Raw genomic sequence first — 20,632 nt, 5'->3', positions numbered from 1 at the left:
CATATGTAAGAAATGTGGAACTACATTTTTCTTATTCAATTCAATTCTCTTTAGCACCAATGGAGGGAGCAAGTTACAATTTTTTTCCCAGGCCATTAAAACTTTTAACTACATAAAAACAAGCAAAACAAAATTCCTTCTCTGGCGAAATAGAAAAGGAAGAAGAAAAAAGAAAAGATAGGTAAATCTAAGCAACTCCACTTCCGCTGTAGTAAAGTAAAAAAAGAGTAGAACAGAGAAGAGAAGATCAAAGCCAGAGAGCACCAGCCTCTTTCAAAAGAGGAACTAATGTGCCATTAATGTGAGCTGCCATTACACTGTCCATAGCTCCAACTAACTTCCCACCTATGAAAACAACAGGCAAAGAAGAGGAGCTGCCCAAAAGACTCATTAAAGCCTGCTCCCAACTGGGGTTCTCATCTAATTCATAAACTGTGGGGTTGACACCCATTCCACAGAAAAGCTTCTTGATTGCGTGACACATGCAACAAGTATTATTGCTGAATATCACCACTGCATTCCTTGATGCCATTCTCTGTATTTCTTCCAATGGGTCACCACCACCCATCTTAAAATTCTCAGGTAGGTAAGAATTCCAAGACTCTGTTTGATAGTGCATTCTATTAATTTCAATTATGAGAATGTCTATAAGGATGAAAGAAGTGAACTTTTTTTTAAGTATGGGAGGTGTAAGACAAGTGAGTTGGTTAGCTTAGATATCCTTGTGGTGAGTGAGGACTGAGGATGATTCAGGTAACTAGAGGTATTTATAGAGAATGGCAGGTGGATAGAGGCATTGGATAGTGAAGTGTGGTGGGACTGGTTAACTGTCCTTGTTGTATTTTAGCATAAATGCGAATTTCAGCATTTGGCTTTGTTCTAGCTTATGTTGATCCAAAACATTTATTTCCCCAAAGAAACAAATTTGTTTATTACTCATAGAGGGAAGAGACAAAAGGAGCAGGCTTTTTTCAGAAAAGGGAGTAGAGCTCAGAGACTAGTTGTTGTTACATAGAGGGCTGAAATCTTTATTTGATGTCGGCCTTATAATTTGATCATGTTTAAGTCAGGAACGTGACTTTCACAAACTTAACAATGAGCCGTCCTTGCTCAGTATGGTTCCCTTTTTAAAGGAGACATTTGTCTCTGATTTGCGGCTGATTCTAAAATATTGAGACAGGGTGCATACAGTGTATATTTTACCCTTCTGAGCTCACTCCTTATTCATACTTTAATTTGGACGGCTGCTTTTGGACAAATTCCCGACATTTTGTCTCTTTTGCTGTTGTTTAAAGACTCGCGTGTTTTTTGAAACAAACTAGGGAGTACCAGGTAGAAGTGGTTCCCTGATATAAGAGCAGTTGCATATAGTAGGACGAAGAGTAGCTTTGGGGAGACAAAGTTGCTGCACTTTTTGCAATATCAACTTCCTTTTTTTTGTTTTACAGAATCAATGATCAATTGTGATAAAAATCTATGCATGCAGTAATGCAGGACATTGAGAAAGGAAGGGAAAAATGGGTCAGTTGTCGACTTCTTGTTCGTACAGATACTGACAGCAGGACGGCGGCGTTAATCAGTTTTTGTTCCCACACAAGTTAATGAGTTTGTCGTCGACGTGACCCATGTCCCCGTTAACTGCATCTAAAGCTGTGTCACTGTGTCAGTTTGGTCGAGTTTCATACTTCACCTTCAACCAATATCCATTCTATCTTTCTCGACTCAAAATTGGGTCGTTCTGTGCACAACATTTCTATAATCAATTTAGGTAGATGAGGGTGGGTTTTTTTTTTTTTTCTTTGTGAGCATCACGTGCGGTCATCATTCTTGCCTCTTCCTCGCTTGTTTAACCAAGGGGACTCGAATGATTGACTCGTTGCCTGTTTGCTTCCTCTGAATATAAAATTGCTAGGAAGTCGTAAGTGAACAAACGTGGTTGACATCGTGAAGATAGTGAAGTACTCGAACAAACGACTTTTTTTTAATGTAATACTAGGTCAGTATTATATAAACACCAACAACCTCCAATCTAGAAATAAAATCACAACATAAGTTACATAGTTACAATGTGAATAGCCTAATTGTATACATCAGACTAGCTAATTATGTAAAAGCTGTCAAGAACCCTAAAATTAAGTGACAGAGAAGCTGAGTAAGATTGTATTTGCTCTAAAATACCAAACAGACCATTCTAGGAACCACAGGGAACTGTCAATCCTATTGACGGGTAACGGGTGTCATCGGCAAGGATGAAGACTGGCTATATAAACTACTATCAGTTGAATACCCTTGGTAAGCATTTGTTGTGGAAGATGTAAAAGGAGAAACCCCATTGACAGGAGGCACAACTTGGGGAAAACCAGGCAATGTTGAAGGTTGCTGACTTGTCGCGAAAACAAATGCTGAATTAGGTAACTGCACAGACGTCTGCATGCACTGAGGCACTGGATATGGCTGCATAGGAGGCAGGGGTGGCAATGGTGGAGGTGATGACGGTAGAGGAGGCGGTTCAATTGAAGCAGATTCCTGAGTTGTGCTCGGGAGATTGTGTTGCATTGAGAAGGATTGAGAGAAAAATGAGAGGGGTTCTCGAGGGTTCTGTGAAGGGACATAAGCTGCGTGGTCATTTTCAAGCTTCACCCTTTTCTCCGATTGATTATCGTGGGAAAATTCTTTACTTGAGTTGCCTATGACACCCTCCGACGCCAAGGATGAGAGAACATAAGTCAGCATCTGGGCTGAAGATGTTGATGCAGTGAGCTTTGCTGCCACTGCAGCAGCTGCAGATTTCATATCTTCATCAAGATTGCCAGATTTTTCATAAGACACCTGTCGAGTGTACATCACTGGAACAGATTGCTCTCGATTTCCTGCTACGAATGCGTGTGGAGCTTGGGAAGTACTAGCTTCCTTCCGATTCTGCTCAGCCGAGATTTGCCCATTGGCATCACAATTCAGCAACTGTCTACAAATATTGCCTGCCTGATCTGCGTGGGACTGAGCAGCCTAAAAGCAAATTAATGGAACATCACAACACTGTTTAACCAGGCACAAATGTTGGCCAGAAAAGGTAGCAGGATAGCAGTATCAATAATTCATGTAAGTAGTATCAGTTTACTGCAAAAGACTGGTTTTTCCAGAGTCTACATGTTTTACTTTTGAGGAATAGTATAAGCTGCTACTTCTACTTGGCTTTTCCTTCTCTACACTTTTTTCATTATCACAAAGAAAAAGGATAACTTCTCCAAGCAAGCATGAGGTATCTCTTTCCTCGTGTACTCAACTATATATTCGACCCCCTCTTTTGAAACCAGTATCATGTCATCATAACCAAGTGTAATCATTCATGATTCACCTAAAAGATCAATAACGCTTTCAAAGGAAATTAATAAGCATGTTACTTACCTGAAGTTGATTGCGGACTTGATCCAGCTTATATTCCTGAGGAGAAACCCGTGGCACTACTCAATCAAGAGCAAAAAACACAAAAGCAAACAGGGAGACGGAAAGATGTTGAATGCACCAAAATGGGATGACTAACCTGCTCTCGGAGGACCTCTCTAAGATGAGAGATGAGGTTTGCCCTGGATGATTCAACAGTTGTTAGCTGCTCAATACAGTCCTTCAATATAGTGTGTTGCCCCTTGAGTTCATCCACTATACCAGATCCATTAAGATGGCCTGAAGGGCAAAGGAGGAAGTCGATAAGTACAGCATGACATAGCAAGTATCAAAAGAAACATAGATTCAAATCAAGAGAGGAAAATAAGATATTAAACTTGTTTGACCCAAAATTTAGATCTCGGTTTATACAAATAGATTTTCTTAACAAAATAGGGTTAATCTAAGCCAATAATGATATCGACTATATTATTTAACTAGTGCCATGGCAAAATGTCACAAAGTCTGTGGGAACAGTGATGGACATATAATAATAAACAACATTTAATGGCACAAATACAAAGTGAATAGCATTTTTTTGACAATAAAAGTGAATAGCAATAAATGGTATATAATGGTATTAATGTAAATAAATGTAACAGAGATGACCGAAAAAGGGATGAAATCGTGTGATATTCCTTCTGACAATGATAAATGATTGATGAGCCTTTGAATATTCGGGTTCTCCTTGTATCGTGGGAGAAAAGTTAGATAAGGATCTCAAGAAAAAAATGTCTTTTGTATGTATGTAATAAAGCAAGAATCTTTACAATCTTTAGAGAATGTCAAAGTGTTGTTCTTTTACAAATGAGTGTCCAATGCCCCCTCTATAAGTATGTCTCTTTCTATTTATAAGAGGACATGTGCCACAAAACCCTAATAGTACAGATTTTAGGAATATTCACTGGAATATTTAATTTAAAGTCAGATCCCCAAAACTAGCCGTTACTGCTCCGTTAAAGAGGGTACTCGTCCTCGACCTCGATATGGGTTGACTCCTCGACCTAGCTCTTATCTTTTGTCTGATCATTTCTATCTTGAACCCGTCTTTTGTTGAAACCATACCGATGACACGCAGCAGCCTTCGAAGGCTATCTTAGTGCTGACTAGGGTAATTTTTGGCCTATACAAAACTATCAATTAGATATCAACAGCTAAAGACCACAACGCCCTATGGTTTAAAAGTGTTCCTTAAACCATGCCCATGAAAGCCGGCTTCTCAGACTAGAAAATTTCACTATACATTCACCTAAAAACATGACTTGATTAAAATATTTTGTAACTATTACATTTTTCTCTTAAATAAGACTGGAACAATCATGTGCTCCTCTATAATAATAAAACATATACAATTTTCTTAATTCCCCAAAATTGAAGAGAAAGTGAATTGGTTGACATAACAGCAAAAGGTAGGTGGCACATTCTTTAAAAGCTTTTTCATCAGCTTTTTCATAAGGTAGGTTATGTCAATGTTTTTATCTCAACGGAGCTTTTTCATAAGCTTCACTATTAAACCAGATATAGAAGCAAAACGAATGAATTGGCTTTTGATTTAGCTTCAGTATGAAACTAGATATGAAACAAATTAATTGAATGGTGCTTTGTCTCCCTCTCTCGCTCTCTCTCCCTCTCTCTTTGAAGAAGGAAGCCCCTTCTTTCTACTTTGGGTAAGTTAGGCAAAGGGAATTTCAGACGAAGGATGCCAAAAGCTAAAGCCATCAAATTTGAAAATTTAAGCAGAAAACTGTCAGATGGTTTTTTGACTACAACGAAGCTCTATCTATTTTTGCTGAATTAAAGAGAGGTCCAAGTAATTGAACCCCCAGAAAATTAACTCTTCGTTAAACCAAACCAGAATTGTATTGTTCAGTTGGATGAAAATTGACTGGCAACTAGACAAACCTTGGTGAAAGGGGCCATTATAACACAAAAGTGGACAAGTCAAGCGATGTTAGGCACACATTACAAGTGGAAAAGAAAGCGCACCTGGATTTAGATCACCCCCCATCTCCTTATCTATTTTATCAACAGAGCTAATGGCATTTTTACATCTGCTCAATATAGCATCTTCATCAATTTGACCACCATACAACATCTGATAACTTGAAACTATTTTGTCAAGGGCATCCCCAGTTGAGTTTCTTCGCAAAGAGTGTGATGAGAAGGTTCTATCCAGCTTCAAATATATATAAAAAAGAATCAACAACTAAAGCGGGTTCAACAACAAAAGACCAGGATGAAAAGGGAGACTTACCACTTTGACTCCACTATGCTTTCCATTCCCAACATGCTTCCCAGCAAACTCTTCCTTCAGAAGCTGCCCTCGAGAACCAAATACTTTTCTCTCCTCCCAGATAGTGATCTGATGTTTCAGAATTAAATAGAGCATAAGATAGGCACCAAGTCAGTTCCACAATGCAAGTCACAATGTAAAAAGATCTATAAACTCTACCCAGGATAAAAGATTTGATATTGTAGGCAATTCTTCATCCAATGTTCATCATATTTTTCAGGTTAATATTCAAAGTGTGGCTAATCAAAGTTAAAACTCATGGATACGTGAATTACGATCACTATGACCTTAGTATAAGCTTGCAATGCATATATCTAAATAATAAGGAGAACAGCTAGCCAATCCTCCATATAACTGTACCCTCTTGAAAATGAAAATGAGATTAGGGGAATCATCGTGAAGATGTCGCATAACTAAGTGCTAGAATCAACATCTATGGTCTAGAACAAGGTCAACTGCCGAACAATTCAAGAAGTGGTTAACCAGGGGGGCATTCAATGTTATAGATCACATTAATGCAATTCCCTTTCTGGTTCTCTTGAAGAAACTTTCGTTCAGAAGGCAAGTATTTCAAGAGTAAGAAAGAGGTGAATGTAGGGAAAAATACTCTCTTTTTTCTCGAATCAGCAGAACAGAAAATTCTAGTAGTAACATAGGTGAATGTAGGGAAATTACTGGCTTTTTCATTTTAAAAAAATTGTGTCAATTTCATATCTGACCAACAATCATATACTCCCTCTGCCCCAATTTATGTGAGACTTTTCCTTATATTCAAACTATGTGAACTTTGACCAACAATTTAAAACGTATTTTTCATCATACTAACATGAGAAGAATTGCAACTTATAGTACTTTTCGCATAGTTTTGGATATCTAAATTTTAATTTTAAAATATTGAGTTGATCCAATCCAATTTAGCTTCAAAAATTAGTCAAACTAACTCTCAAAAAGTGAAAAATGACACATAAATTGGGACAGAGGGAGTAGCAAAAAAGATTATTGCTTTCAACTCCACACATTTGTCGGCGGAAATAACTGTTTTGAAAGGAGAACTAAGCCACAATGTTTGACTCTTATGAAAAATAAGAGTCAAGCTCGCTTTCTACAACTATGACTACTACAAATGTTACTTCAAGAAGTAATGGAACTAGTATAATTTATTGCAAAACCATGTAGGACTTTGAGTGTGATAGGACAATGCCGTATGAAACAGAAAACATTGACCATACTCCTACTAATACAAGGCAAAATACCGGATGAATACTTACAAAGAATCTAAAACTTGACCAGCAGCTTAAAAATAAAAAGTTGATAAATACACCTAAAATCACATGGAAGTTGTCTAAAGAACCTATGATTATCAAAATCCATTTAGACTTGGCAAAAAATGAACAATGGAAGCAAAAAATATATATAGGCGGTACTAACTAGTTCTGACTAAAACAGGCCCATAGTAGCTTGGAATTGTGTTATAGTAGTTGTTATTGTTTTTCCAAAAAAAATCTAGGTCCAAAAACAAAGAGAATTGAATCACACAATAAGTTGAAAAACTTGGTTAATGTTTTTTTGCAGAAGCGTTTGAATTTCATACTTAGCAAACTGGATAATAAGACACTTCAATAATGGGCTTGCATATGAGGCTTCCAAGGCTCTAAGCTCTTAGATTCAATCTTTTGCTGTTAAATTTGCATTTTCTCTTACCTTCTTGTGGGTACCATGTGAATTGTTCATGACTATTCATCATTTGATAAATAAACCTTTGTACCTTCTTTTTTTTTTTGATGCGTAAAATAAACCTTTGTACCTCTCGTCAATTGAGCGTTATCGTACTATCATCACTTCTCTCTCAAATAAATCTGCAATCGAGTATAGCAAAACTAAATAGATCTTCCTTCTAATAAACACGTGAGACCCCCTTCTTTGACAACAAAAGCTCACTGATTCAATGTTTACTATTACTTGACCAGAACACCAGGGACGGATTTATGTGGAGGGGGGTGGGGTACATGCACCCATGCTCCCCTCCCTAAGCTATGTATTAAAAATACTAATTTTTCAGATTATGTACCTAAATATATTTGTGGCCACCCATGCTCAAGTGACTACTTGATGCACTGGTGACTAAGTGCCCCTTTTGTCCCTCAAGTTAGGGGTTCAATTCCCATATAGTTCTTCTTAATTAATTCTTTTTATCATTAATAAATAAACAAATCGGCTAATTCCCCATGCCCTTTTTAATTAATATAATGGTGCACCCATGTTCTTAAAATCCTAGATACGCCTCTTCAGAACACCATTTATAGGGGAATTTTGGGGCCTCTTAAAACTTTTAAGATTTTTCAGGAAATTTGGAATTAAATGCATAACCTCGTCTTCCTCTGGAAATGAAGTACAAGTTAATAGAGATATGGCAAGAGATACTGGATAAGTGTGAGCAAATGTCGTCTGACCTCTGACTAACTTTCAATGGGTCACTAGTTCTAATTAACAGCATGTTGAACTCACACTCTCCACGTACACTATGTCTTTATTTCCTATTCCTAGAAGTGTGGAAAGGAAGCAGGAGAGGATAAGATTTCCTATGAGAGGAATAAAGAGAAGAAAACTTTTTCATGTTGTCAATTGAACTGTTTTTACAACCAAAAAAAAAAGAACAAGGAGGGGGAATTGGAGGATAGAAATCTGTGGGTAACATCTTATCAAAATGAAATCTCTGATTGCACAATAAAAGCCTTTTCTTCAAATGGCTATGGAAATATAGTAAGAATAATAAAGCTTTATTCAAACAAATAACTAAGGAAAAATATGGAGGGGACATTATGCAGTACCCTCTCTCGTGAAGTTGGTCTATGGAACCATATCAGGGCACTCTGGGAAGAATTTGGTGGAAACTTATAGAGGACAAAGAGGCAATTGTGATTCAATGCAGAACAAACAATGGATGGGGTTATGCTTTAGGAGAAATTGCAATGACGGGGAATTGAAAAGAATCACCCGGTCACTGAAACAATTGGGAAATTTTAAGGTTTATAAGATACTGCAAAGGTTGGGAATAATGATGCTCACAATATTGTTCTTTAATTCCTTAAGATGAAAATTGATCAAATTTGTGAAACGATCAATGGTTTGCCACAATTCAACCTCCAGTTCTAGTTTTCTTCTGAATGTCAGCTCTGGCAAACTGTAAAACATTCTTATGGGATACCGAAGGGATGAGGTCTCCAATCTAGCTGAACTGGCTGAGATTCTTGGCTGCAATCCAGCTGAACAGGCACCTTCCCTACAACCTACTTAGGCCTACCATTGGGAGCTAAACACAAGGCAGCTGGTATATGGAATGGAGTAATAGAAAATTTTGAGAAGAGGCTCTCATCCTGGCAGATGCAATACCTAGGCCGCATAATAAACATTGTTCTCGATAGCATCCCAACATACTACATGTCATCATTCCCTATTACTTCTTCAGTTTTAAAGCAATTTGATAGACTCAGAAGGAGATTCGTATGGGAAGGAAACAGCCAAACCCATAAAAATTCTTTGGTTAAGTGGTCTAAGGTCACTCAACCTAAGTCACAAGAAGGTTTGAGCATCAGGGACCTAAAAGCTCACAACAAATGTATGCTCTGGAAATGGTTATGGAGGTATGGTCAGCCGGAGCCTGGTTTTTGGAAAGATGTCATTGATGCCAAGTATGGAGTACAAAGCCACCGATGTACCTAGAATAGCTCAGCCCCCCATGGGATTGGCCTATGGAAAAATATTAGCAGAAACTGGAATGAGTTCTTTCAGAATGTAACCATTAAAGTTGGAAACGGAATGCATGTCAAATTCTGGAACGATAGGTGGATTGGAAGCTCATGTCTGAAGGACTCATTCCCTGGGCTCTTTCAGATAGCCTAGAACTCCACAATAGCCAGAATAGAGAAGGAAGCACCTGGAAGCCCTTATTCAGAAGGATGTGCAGGGTTGGGAAATCAATGATCTACTTGAGGCTTTAGAAGGTTACAACATTGAAGAACATCAGCCAGACAGAATCATTTGCGGAAGCTCCAAGGAAGGCAAATACGCAGTCAAAGCTGGTTATAATCTCATTTGCTCACAAAATGGGATGTTACAGAATCACATATGGAAGACTAGACTGCCTACGAAGGTAATATGTTTCACATGGACAGCATCGAAATGGGCATGCCTCACTCAGGATAATCTTATCAGGAGTAACACTATACTGGTTAACAGATGCTACATGTGTCTCCATAATGCAGAGAGCATTAACCACCTCTTCCTTCATTGTCCAATTACAGCTGACTTATGGAATTTCTTTTATTCCATTTTTTGATTATCCTGGGTCATTCCTCAGTAAGTCAGGGAAGCCTATGATAGCTGGTTTTTGTGGAAAGTTGATAAGGCCACCAGAAGGATATGGAAAATGATCCCAACTACTATTTTTTGGTGTATCTGGGCTGAGAGAAATCGCAGATGTTTTGATGGTGTCTCAACTCCAACATGTTTCCTCAAGGCTAGATATTTAGTTACTCTTTTTAGTAAGAACTAAATGAACCCTGTAACTAGCACCGACTATTTTTTGGACCGTGTTAGTTCCCTGATCCTAGCATAGCTTTTTCGTATTAGCAGAGCTAACAGTCATCTCTCTTTGTACCTTTTTTCCCTTATGCATCTTCTTGGTGCCTTTTTAATGATAACTTCTTACTTCATTTTTAAAAAAGGGACGGTATGGGCCAATAAGAAAGGAGGTCTGAAGGTACTGAAGTTGGGTAGAGAGGAAGGGGGATGGGGAAGGAGAGCTTATTGGTTGAGTCCAACAAATTGTTAAAGATAGACTTTCCTTTTTTTCCTTTTTGGTCATTAAATTCTAGCAAATACAATTAGTTTTGAATGGGAAAAGATAACAAATTGAATATTTTGGACCTCCTTGCGACTTAATAGTCATAGAGATCAAGGTTGAGTATATCCACTATTATCATACTTCTTCTGAAATTTTACCTTTTATTTTGTTCATCTGAAAGTAACGTTTACTTCTAGAAAGCATATTTTCAAGTGTATATATCCATAAAAGGTCATATGGACCTAAATTAACTTTTCAGAAAGAACTTTTTCCTATTTTACTCTTTATATTGAAGACGTAACCAAGAAGATAAAAGTGTGTAAAAAGAATTTTCACATGCTCAACCCATAAAAAGAATCAGGTTTGCACATGAAGGGACGTTTTGAAGACATAATTAAGTAAATAAAACTTAAGCTTTTAGATGAGATGGTCACACAATCAACGGTTTAAAACCAAAAGGGCACAATGTCCTCTCAATGAAGACTAAACAGTTAGCTTTTCTACTATTATATGACCAATGGGGAAACTCAAGCTAAGACATTCAAGTTGGGAACACCAATCCAAAAAAAAAGGCATTCAAGTTGAGATAAACAGAACTTAATTAGAGAGGTCTTAACTACTTCTCCATCTACAGAAGGGATCTAATATTCTCCAAAAATGTCACATAGTATATTCTCTTGCATACTTCATACTCCTTCCAAAATGTCCAACCTCAAACTTGTACCAAGAAGTGCCTGTTGTACATCCCAATTACCATACTCTTCAAAATTGCTTATACTCCAATACATTGTTTCTCAAGTTCAAGTTCTAAATTTCAAGTTAAATTTATTGGACAAAGGATATTGCAAATAAAGGCATCCCATTACAGTTGAAACTTTCTGCTTCGAATATTCATTCACAAATCTGTATAATTTTACCCATAGTTAGGTGAGCTTAAACTTGTCAAACACATCAACCAATTATGGCTACAGTATGGAGCTAAAAAAGGATGAAGGAACTAGAGAAACATACCAGCCGTAATGCAGCATTTCTTCCAAACTCATTTCCACTTTCAATTACATCACGAAGAGCATCTGGAAGAACTTTCCAGAATTCACCGACAAATTCTGAGCCCTTTCTCCTACTATTCTGAAGAATGTCATTTGCAAGGTAAAGAAACGCCAATCTCTGTTCACGTGGTGAGCAATGGAATTGCTGGGCCCAAGTTTCAACAACTTGTTTTGCTTTGTTCATGTGAAAAATACACCAATGTGATAAAGCTAGTTGGAGTTAAGTTACAATCCATGAAAAGAACGCATTTGTCGAGCAATCAGGTAACAATTTGCTCTAGCAAGCCAAAGTAGCAGCACCATAGTATCTCCCAAAAAAATGGAAATCTCAAAATAATATATCCATGAAAGATATAGAAACGTTATCCTAGGCCATGTTGAAGCATGTAAGCCTTACATATTCAACATGATTAATGTGAATCACGACACTGTACGCTGATTGCCGAAAGAGAGAATAGCAGCAAGTATTTACACCTATGCAAAATGTGCCAAGAAAGCTTCTTCACATAGTCAAGAAAAAAGGGGCTACAACTACTCTCAGATTCGGCTTTCGATTGAAGTGATTAAAAAAAGAAAAACACTATCACACTAAACTGCACAACAAACTAAATACTCTACAGATATCCACAAGGAAATATAGTTACAGCAGCAGCGAGCTTGAATGAGTGTTAAATAATACGTTTCACACAAAGTCCGCGATGTTTGACACTCTAATACGTGCCATGGCATCACGACCAAATCTCTCCCTCCCTCCCTCCACCCCCCCCCCCCAAAAAAAAAAAAAAACCTTTTCCCCCTCTCGGCCCCTCTGATACAACAGTGCTCTCTTCCACATGATTCATGCTCAAAATGGATTCTCCCAAGTCCTAACAATTCAATGTGTGAAGAAAGTGTGTTATAGGAACAGGTTCTCACTCTTCAGCAGTTGATATGAAGATACAATACCTTATTCTTCTTCTTTTTTTTGAGAAGGTTACAATACCTTATTCCTAATTCTTATGTATTTGATTACTTGGCTTGGAGTTCATCTTCTGATGATGGTTTGAAGATATCCATTTTAGTTTATTTATTCATGACTCGAAGTTTGCAAAAGAAGTTTTAGTAATTCAAGCTCCATTAAAAGTGTACCCCCTTAACATCATTATACTTCCAACATAAAATCAACTTTCAAGCCACTCTTTTAATATTTTCATTTTCTACTATTACAGTACACGGGTCAATAACCTTTATGCTTCTGTTGAAATTAGAGAAAAGAGCAGAATAGAAGAGAATGTTTCAACAAAAAAAAAACCTCTTTTTGGGTTTGAGTAGAAAATGAGGAAAAAATAATAATTTTTCCTCTTGTTGCCACAAGTTCAAATTCAAGAGAACGGAAAGTCCTACATTTTTCCTCTTTTTTTGCTTTATCCACCAAACTAAACAAAGGGATGAAAATAACTTTCTTTTGCTCATTCTAATTTCTTTTGTTTCTTTCTCTTTCCCAATTTTTCAAGCATGGAATTAACTCTCATGCCCAACCAATGTGTTTCCTGAAAAATAGAACAAGATCAAATAATTATCTATTTAACAGCTAAAAATTGACGGATACTTTCAATGCTTTGCTGCGTGCTATTGAGCTTTGCCAGCTTGTCCACCAAAATTTGCGGATTAAATGTGGTTCCCATGGTTTTCGACACAAAATTCACCAACTAGTAAACCGCTAGGCAGGCCCTTAAGAGAAAGCACCCTGCGCCAGAGAAACAGAACCAAATAAGTACGAGATCACATTTGTGGGATAATAATTTAGAAGGCAAATCCTATGATATCAGAAGTATAGACATGAGAATGATGCCAGACTTGAAAAGAGCAAACACTTCTATGAGTCATAAGGTCCCTGTCGAAGAGGAGTAGGATGTTTTGACACAAGTCAAATAAGTAATCGAGTATATTTACACTCTTTAATTTACATCTTAGATTAGACTGACTATGTTGTATGGGGCGGAGTGTTGCCCAGTCAAGAACCCTCACGCCCAGAAGATGAAAGTAGCGAAGATGAGGATGCTGAGATGGATGTCTGGCCATACTAGAAGAGATATGGTCCGGAATGAAGATATTAGGGACAAGGTGGAAGAGGCCTCCGTGGTGGACAAGATCCGGGAAGCGAGGCTAAGATGGTTCGGACATGTGAAGATAATGACGCTCAGAGGCCCCAGTGAGGAGGGGTGAGAGGTTGGTATTGGCGGGGTTTAGGAGAGGTAAAGGTAGGTCAAAAAAGTACTAGGGAGAGGTGATTAGGCAGGACATGGCATATTTTCAACTTTTCGAGGGCATGACCATTGATAGGAGGGTGTGGAGCTCGAAAATTAAGGTTGAAGGTTAGTAGGTAGTCGAGTGTATTTCCTTTCCATACTAGTAGTTTTATTACTATTCTCGTCTTTTCTTTTTCTTAGATGTCTAATACTACCTGATTTGCTTCTGCTTCTGCTTCTGCTTCTGCTTCGTTTTTATTATTATCTTGATGTTGTTACTGCTTTCTTTCTCCCTTTGCTTCAATTTCATCGTTATTACCGTAATTATGCATGCCTTAGTCGAGGGTCTATTGGAAACAACCTCTCCACCTGTACAAGATAGGGGCAAGAATGTCTTGACACAAATTAAATAAGTAGTCGAGTATATTTACACTCCTTAATTGACATCTTAGATTAGTTGAAAATCATTTAGGCATGCCCAGCATGTGCCAATTGTGTACACTCAGATACATTTACCAAATATATATATCTTCAGATATAATAATGGATGGCATAGATGTAATAGAAGGTGGAGAAAGAGGAAAAGATGTAATAGAAGCTGGAGAAGGAGGAAAATATACAAGTGCATGATGATCAAACCTTGTCACCACACAAAGATGACACTGTTGATGCAATTCTTAATATGCGTAAAAGAATTGTTTTTCTCCTTTTTCTCTTTTCTTGCCGGGGAAAAGAATTGTTTTCCTCCTTTAATATGCGTAAAAGGTATAGAGGGAACAAAGTGGATGGAAGTTAGAGTTTTCACCTAAGTTGCTCCGACACGGCAATTTAGGTGCCGCACCCATATCGACACGACACTAGTATGGGTGTGGGTATGGGATCCGTACCGGATCTGGTCAAACAATTTTGGGTACTTTGACCACGACGGATGGAAAAATTCGAGACGAGATACAATTTGATTCCCGAAATCAGAACCAAAACTAGGGTAAATTTGAAGAAAATAGCATACCTTATCTAGGAAATCAATCATTTACTTATCTACGCAATTTGAGAATAAAAAAGAAATTCACATTTTATAGGCTATACTTGAGTATTCCACAAAATTTCTCATAATTTAGAGATATTTTCTACTTTTATTTTTGTAAATTATTTTTAGCCGGATCCCCGCAACCGTATCCGTACTAGGATCCGTATCCCCGAATCTTAGAATTTACATCTCGAAGGATCCGACTTCTAGATCCGCACCCGTGTCCGAGCAACTTAGGTTGCAACTAATTCAATGACTATGTGCTCACATTGTGTCCATATCTGGTTAATAAGTGCAAATAATAGCAAACATATGCAATTTTATTTGTTTGCGCCCAAGGTATGGCCTAGTGGTCAATGAAATTGGAGGAGAACAATGAGGTCTTATGTTTAAATTTTAGCGGAGGCAAAAAAAACACTAGGTAATTTATTCTCATCTGCCTAAGCATATGGTGGGCAAAATCACCGGTACCTATACTGGTGGGAGATAGCAGGTACCTAGTGGAAAAGTGTACAAATTGGCCGGACACCACTGTCATAAAAGAACAAAAAAAACAAATTATCTTACATTCGAAAACAGAGCAAATGAAACAATCAATCCCTCCAATAACTTTCGCCCATCATTTTATGTAGGCTCAACAACTGATATACCAGTTAGCTTCCAAAACTGCAGCCTTTGTAAAAATTTGTGCTTTGCATAAACATCTCAATGTCCAAGGGGGGAGAATGGACGAGGCGAGTGTTCTCCAAGAGAAAATTGTGATGGAAAAGCGTGAGTAGAATTTAAACTCGAGATATGCAAAATAAAACAATAAAAAACCCACCCAGCCCAGTCCTACCATTAGAATATATGGCTGGTGCCAACATTTATTTGATACCATCTGAATATATACTCTTTTGGTGTCAATATATTAGCCTAGCAGTAATAGATCATTGAATCTTTAGCCGTCCAAAGACGCACCACATTGCATTACTTTTATTTAATCAAGCATACTAACATAATTTCTCTCTAAACAAGGCCAAACAAAAAAGAAGGAAAAATAATACTGGCAACAAGAACTAATAAAGAGGAATTGGCATGTCAGTTCAGTTCCTAGGTTTCCAGCGTTCAACAAGTTCGTAAACAAGAAAAGAACGAAATAATTCCAAAAAAATCGATTAAAAGACATATCAGACAAATAGGAAAAAAGGAATTAACCCTAGAATAAGAAGAACGAGTGCCTGCGCACAAAAATTAAAATAATTTCTTCTAGCAGTTCTTTTAGAAAGAAAAAAAAAAAAAAAAAAAAAAGAGGAAGTGAGGAAAAAGACAAACCAGTATTAGGAGAATGCAGCAGAACAGGATAGCGGTGAATGAAGGAATTGATAAGATTATCCCCTGGTATTGGAGCGAACAAGTTCTGGACTTATATACTCCCTATTCGAAAATCAGTATACAAAAGCCAGAGAAAAGAAGTTATGATTATTGCCTGCAGTCGAATTCTATTCCAAGTTGCAACCGGAACCAAGTACAGAACTAAAAGCCCATCTCCTAAGTTGGGTTTAGGTTCGCTGCAGGTCCGCTCGTGAACGTGTGTCCTTTGCCTATTATGAATTTCCGCAACTGTACTCCTTTTTCAGTTTAATTACCTTTTTAATGCTTTCCTTTTTCTTTTGAATTATTTTTTTCGTTTTCTTTTTTACAACTTTGGAGATTGATTCTATAACTCAGTTTAATTACCTTTTTCTCTTTCCCTTTCTTTCCTTTTTTTTTCTTTTTTACAACTTTGGAGATGATTCTAATAGTCACATTAAATAAACATGAAAATCTCAATTTGATTGTCATTATTTGTTTAAGATCCAGATGAATACTTACTTGTGCCGAACTAATTAAAATTACCTTGGTGAAGTGATCTAGTAAAGTAAAAACATCTATTAAGTCATCATGATTAAGTCATAAAATTTTATGTACAAATATATATCATGCTTTAATTAGTTTGGTGTAAATTCCCGAATCAATTTTTATTTCTATAAATTAATGTTCATTGATGATATTCTTTTTACCTTTCGAGTAGTATTTGTCTTTCTACCTCTTCTGTTTCTCACTTTCAACACAAAAGAAAGTTTCCTCGATTAGTACTATTCAATGAAATAAAAGTGGACATTTTGGCTAAGTGAAACAACCATTCTGACATTTAATTTACGTAATCGACTTGATGAATAATTGTTCAACATGCAATGGTCAAATATTGCCATTTGAAGCAATTTTTTAAAGTTCATAGGATGAGATCAAGTGAAAAAAAAATTGTTTGAAAGAATGCAACACAAATTACATAAGCATATTATGTGTTCACACGAACTCTATATATATGGAATAATACAAATAAAGATTGCATATGTGAGAATGCCCGTGTGTGTATATATGTCAGGTTCTTTTTCTTGTAGTTTAACATATATGTTCTTTGTACAAACATAACAATCAAAGTATATTTTGGTTTAAATGAAATGAGGCAAATTGTACCCCTTTTCACTTTTAGAACTTGAAGGTTTTGTTATAAAATGTGTGTGAGAGGATATATCTGCTACAGTATATTATTTCCTTTTCCTTTGCATGCTAGCGAAAATGTGGTATTTTCTGGGAACTTTGGTCATGATATTTTCATCACCAATTAACATATAGCAGCCCATGTAAAGTCCGATATTGTCGAATATATAAAAGTAGTGGTATAAGTAAGTAAATTTTGTAAAGATTGATACATGACAACCATGAATCAAAGAATTGGAATATACTAAAAAGTTAATGTAAGGTTGTTCCCCAACATGAAAAGTACTGTGTAAAGCTTCTCTCATTAAAAGAGAAATTGAAAGGTAAGTTTATACGTCGTACCACTACAAACATGAACAATAACAAAAAGAAACAAAAGTTACAACACAAAACGGACAAAAAGAATTGGATCCAACTTCCAAACAACGTTATTGATCATCAACTGATCTGATCTCTGGTTATTAAGTACTACTAAGATTACAATTTCTTCCTCCCCCATGGCGTAGCATTTCCATCGAATAACTCATCAATATGTGTTTCAATTTCTTCAGCTTGATACTTTACATACTTCTCCGTCTGCCTTCCTGGAGTAAAAGTTTGACTAAACCTTCCCAAGAATGATCTGTACGCCGGTATAACCATGTTCGATATTGAAACTCTCAGCTCCGATTGCAGTTGCTCGTCGCTAATCACCCAACTGCTTTGTGTTTTATGTATCTCGTCAAATAATGCATTGAAACTCTTGAATCTCTCTTTCAAAATTGGTTTATTCACTTTTCCATTCACATTCAATCCCTCATGGTTTAAACATTGCAACAGTTTACTCCAAGTTTCTCTTTGGTAAGTCTTGTGGTATTGTCTAAGGTCCGAAGATCGCTTTCTGTACCATTGATCCCCCATTAAACCATTGATCTCTGGTGATCCCTTTATTTTCTGCAAAATGTATCGTCCGTTGTTCATCATAAATATTGAGCTGAGTGAAGTGTCTTTGTACAGCCTTGATTTTGCCTCCAGGTTTGCATCCAATAGATCCATGACTTTCATCATGTGCGCTTCAAAAGGCGATAGCTTATTCAATGTCTCGCTTTGAGCTTGTGGATTTTGGCAGTCGAAATCTGATCCGGTGGTTGAATCAGCTCTTTCTATCATTTGATGTTCTCTGAAGACCTGTTCTAAGGTGTCTCTGTACTCGGCTACATATTTCAGATAATTCATAATGTAACGAGTTAATGGATGAACCGCACCACCTGGAACCGGAGTCTTGTTTGAATCGGCCTGGATTGAGTTTTCGAGCTCTGCAAAAATAGAAACCATGGACTCTCCTAAGCGGCTCCGGGTCAATGTAGCTTCAGCCTTGAGTTCATCAGCGTAAGAAACAATAAACATTTTGTCCACCAATGGAAGCAGATCGCGCAAAGTCTCGTATATGTCAAGAAACTTGAAGAGCTTTTCAGCAGCGCGCTTTGTCATGGCAACGGCTTCAGCAAAATTAAGGAGTTGGATCATCATACCTCGAGACAAATTGCTGAAGATTTTCTCAGAAATTGATGGTTGATCAGCAAATACAGCATCGGCGAGCTTGCGTTCGCTGGAGTGAAGCACGTTAGTGCAATGTTTGAATGCTATAATCCAAGCAGTAATCTCTCTCTCCAATGAATCCCAATGCATCTTTTGCACATCGTCAATGCTGTGTTTTTCAAATCCAAGCTTATGCAAACTTTCCTCCAAAGCTTTCCTCCGTGCTAAGAAATAGACCTGACAACATTCTACTTCATAGCCTCCTGCAATCAGAGCTTTAGATAATTTATTCATTGTTGTCACGATTTCCTCAGTGTAGCCTGGAAATTTATTATCTTCAGAAGGTGCGGATTCAGCGACAGAGCTTTGTTCTGAATCTTGATTAGTGTCTGAGGATGAATTAGTTTCCTTATTAGGCTTGGCAGAAGTGTCTGAATTGAAATCTGAATCAGGAATCTTGTAATCGTAGAGGATCGACTTGAATTCCTCCTCTATATAAGACATTGCGCGCTGAAGAACACCGTCAACGCGGCTGATTGAATAAGCATATTTGTACTCCGAAGAGAATTGACAGAGAGAATTTAATAGCTTTGAGATTCGATCTACAAATTCCAAAATAGACATGGCGTCTTCCTGAGAGAGCTGGCTCCATTTGATGGGTGCATCACCACCGTCATATTCTTCAATCTTTGCCTCAACAAGAACAGCAAATTGTTCCACAAAGACAGGAACATCGGGAGGCTTAGATTCATTTTCTCCTTTTAGGTTTGACAAATCAGAGATAAACTGATCAATTTCTTCGGAAACCTTACCGAGATCAGGAGGCAAGGGAGAAGAATCTTCAACCTTGACCTCATCATTGTTGGGATCATCTTCTTGGACATGACCATCATCTGTTGTCTTGACACCATCATCTGTTGGCAGTTGTTGAACAATCTCTGCTTCTGCAGATTGTGATTCGTCAGGCGGCGAAGGATTTTCAGTATCATCTTTCAGAGGTAATGGGTCAGGATTTTCTTGTTGCTTGTCACTGGGATTAATGTCATGGGATTTTGTTTCAGAAGTTTGTGTTACTTTCTCTGCATCCATGATTGTGTGACTAACTCAAATGTGTTTAATTTTCAACTTAGGATTTGTCTGCTCAAACAAAATGGCATGGAAGAGAAAAAAAAAATTAGGATTATTTTGCGCAATGGTAATAGCGCTGAGGCAAAAAAAAAAAAACATGCAACGAGAAAGTCTAGGAAAATTGACCTTTCATTCTTTTCATTTTCTCCGAAAAAAACTGTAAACTAGAGAGTGATTGTCTTTGTGAAATGATGGTATTAATTATGGGAAATGGTATTAGATTGTTTCGAAAACTGAAATGTCCATGCCTGAGTGAATAGATCGACGAGAAATCAAGTGCGCGGTCAAAACTGAATACAAATGGGTGAGAGGATAAAACGTAAAATTAGTTACGAGAGAGCTTTTCGTGGAAACTTCTGCAATTTTCACTAATCTCCTCATTCCTACATCTAATATTCTAATTGCCATTAACTTGCACGAATGAAGGAGGGCCTCAACCACTGACCATGTCCATAGCCGATTTGAATCTAGTCCATAATAATAGTACTCTAGTATTTATACTCTCTCTCCAAAGTGTAAGAATATTGTACATTTTTCTAATATGATTCATTACAATAATATATTATATTACAATAATATATA

The 20,632-nt window shown here is 37.2% G+C and overlaps 3 protein-coding genes across 4 annotated transcripts; all 3 read right to left on the bottom strand.

Moving 5' to 3' along the window:
* Positions 1 to 247: 247 nt before the first annotated feature.
* LOC107795634 (glutaredoxin-C5-like) lies at positions 248 to 568 on the bottom strand. Its single transcript, XM_016618298.2, has one exon. The coding sequence runs from the start codon at positions 566 to 568 to the stop codon at positions 248 to 250; it is 321 nt and encodes a 106-aa protein (XP_016473784.2).
* Positions 569 to 1,959: 1,391 nt separating this feature from the next.
* On the bottom strand, positions 1,960 to 16,431 carry LOC107795626 (uncharacterized). 2 transcript variants are annotated; one of them, XM_016618289.2, is made up of 9 exons: positions 16,196 to 16,369; positions 15,449 to 15,624; positions 13,215 to 13,352; positions 11,589 to 11,836; positions 5,696 to 5,803; positions 5,428 to 5,617; positions 3,542 to 3,681; positions 3,406 to 3,441; positions 1,960 to 3,006 (listed from the first exon to the last, which is right to left on the bottom strand). In XM_016618289.2, the coding sequence occupies exons 3-9, from the start codon at positions 13,288 to 13,290 to the stop codon at positions 2,218 to 2,220; spliced, it is 1,587 nt and encodes a 528-aa protein (XP_016473775.1). In that variant the 5' UTR covers positions 13,291 to 13,352; positions 15,449 to 15,624; positions 16,196 to 16,369; the 3' UTR covers positions 1,960 to 2,217. The 2 variants fall into 2 exon arrangements, with proteins under 2 accessions (XP_016473775.1, XP_016473774.1); XM_016618288.2 differs by lacking the exon at positions 15,449 to 15,624 and having other exon boundaries at positions 16,196 to 16,431.
* A 1,244-nt stretch (positions 16,432 to 17,675) lies between these two features.
* Positions 17,676 to 20,311, bottom strand: LOC107795625 (exocyst complex component EXO70C1-like). Its single transcript, XM_075233774.1, has one exon. It carries the CDS (start codon positions 20,009 to 20,011, stop codon positions 17,882 to 17,884), a length of 2,130 nt encoding a protein of 709 aa, XP_075089875.1. The 5' UTR covers positions 20,012 to 20,311; the 3' UTR covers positions 17,676 to 17,881.
* Between the last annotated feature and the right edge of the window lie 321 nt (positions 20,312 to 20,632).

The sequence above is a fragment of the Nicotiana tabacum genome, chromosome 17 (genome assembly GCF_000715075.1).
Source record: "Nicotiana tabacum cultivar K326 chromosome 17, ASM71507v2, whole genome shotgun sequence".
Classification (NCBI taxonomy): Eukaryota; Viridiplantae; Streptophyta; class Magnoliopsida; order Solanales; family Solanaceae; genus Nicotiana; species Nicotiana tabacum.
The sequence above is the reverse complement of the archived record's forward strand: the minus strand, read 5'-3'. Positions and strand labels throughout refer to the sequence as shown.

Coding starts and splice junctions, on each gene's coding strand:
- LOC107795634 (XM_016618298.2), bottom strand. CDS start 568: ATGGGTGGTGGTGACCCATTGGAAGAAATACAGAGAATGGCATCAAGG.
- LOC107795625 (XM_075233774.1), bottom strand. CDS start 20,011: ATGGATGCAGAGAAAGTAACACAAACTTCTGAAACAAAATCCCATGAC.
- LOC107795626 (XM_016618288.2), bottom strand. CDS start 13,290: ATGGGAACCACATTTAATCCGCAAATTTTGGTGGACAAGCTGGCAAAG. Junction 11,837..13,214: donor CACGCAGCAAAGCATTGAAA/GTATCCGTCAAT, acceptor AACTCCAACTAG/CTTTATCACATTGGTGTATT. Junction 3,007..3,405: donor AAGTCCGCAATCAACTTCAG/GTAAGTAACATG, acceptor ATTTGCTTTTAG/GCTGCTCAGTCCCACGCAGA.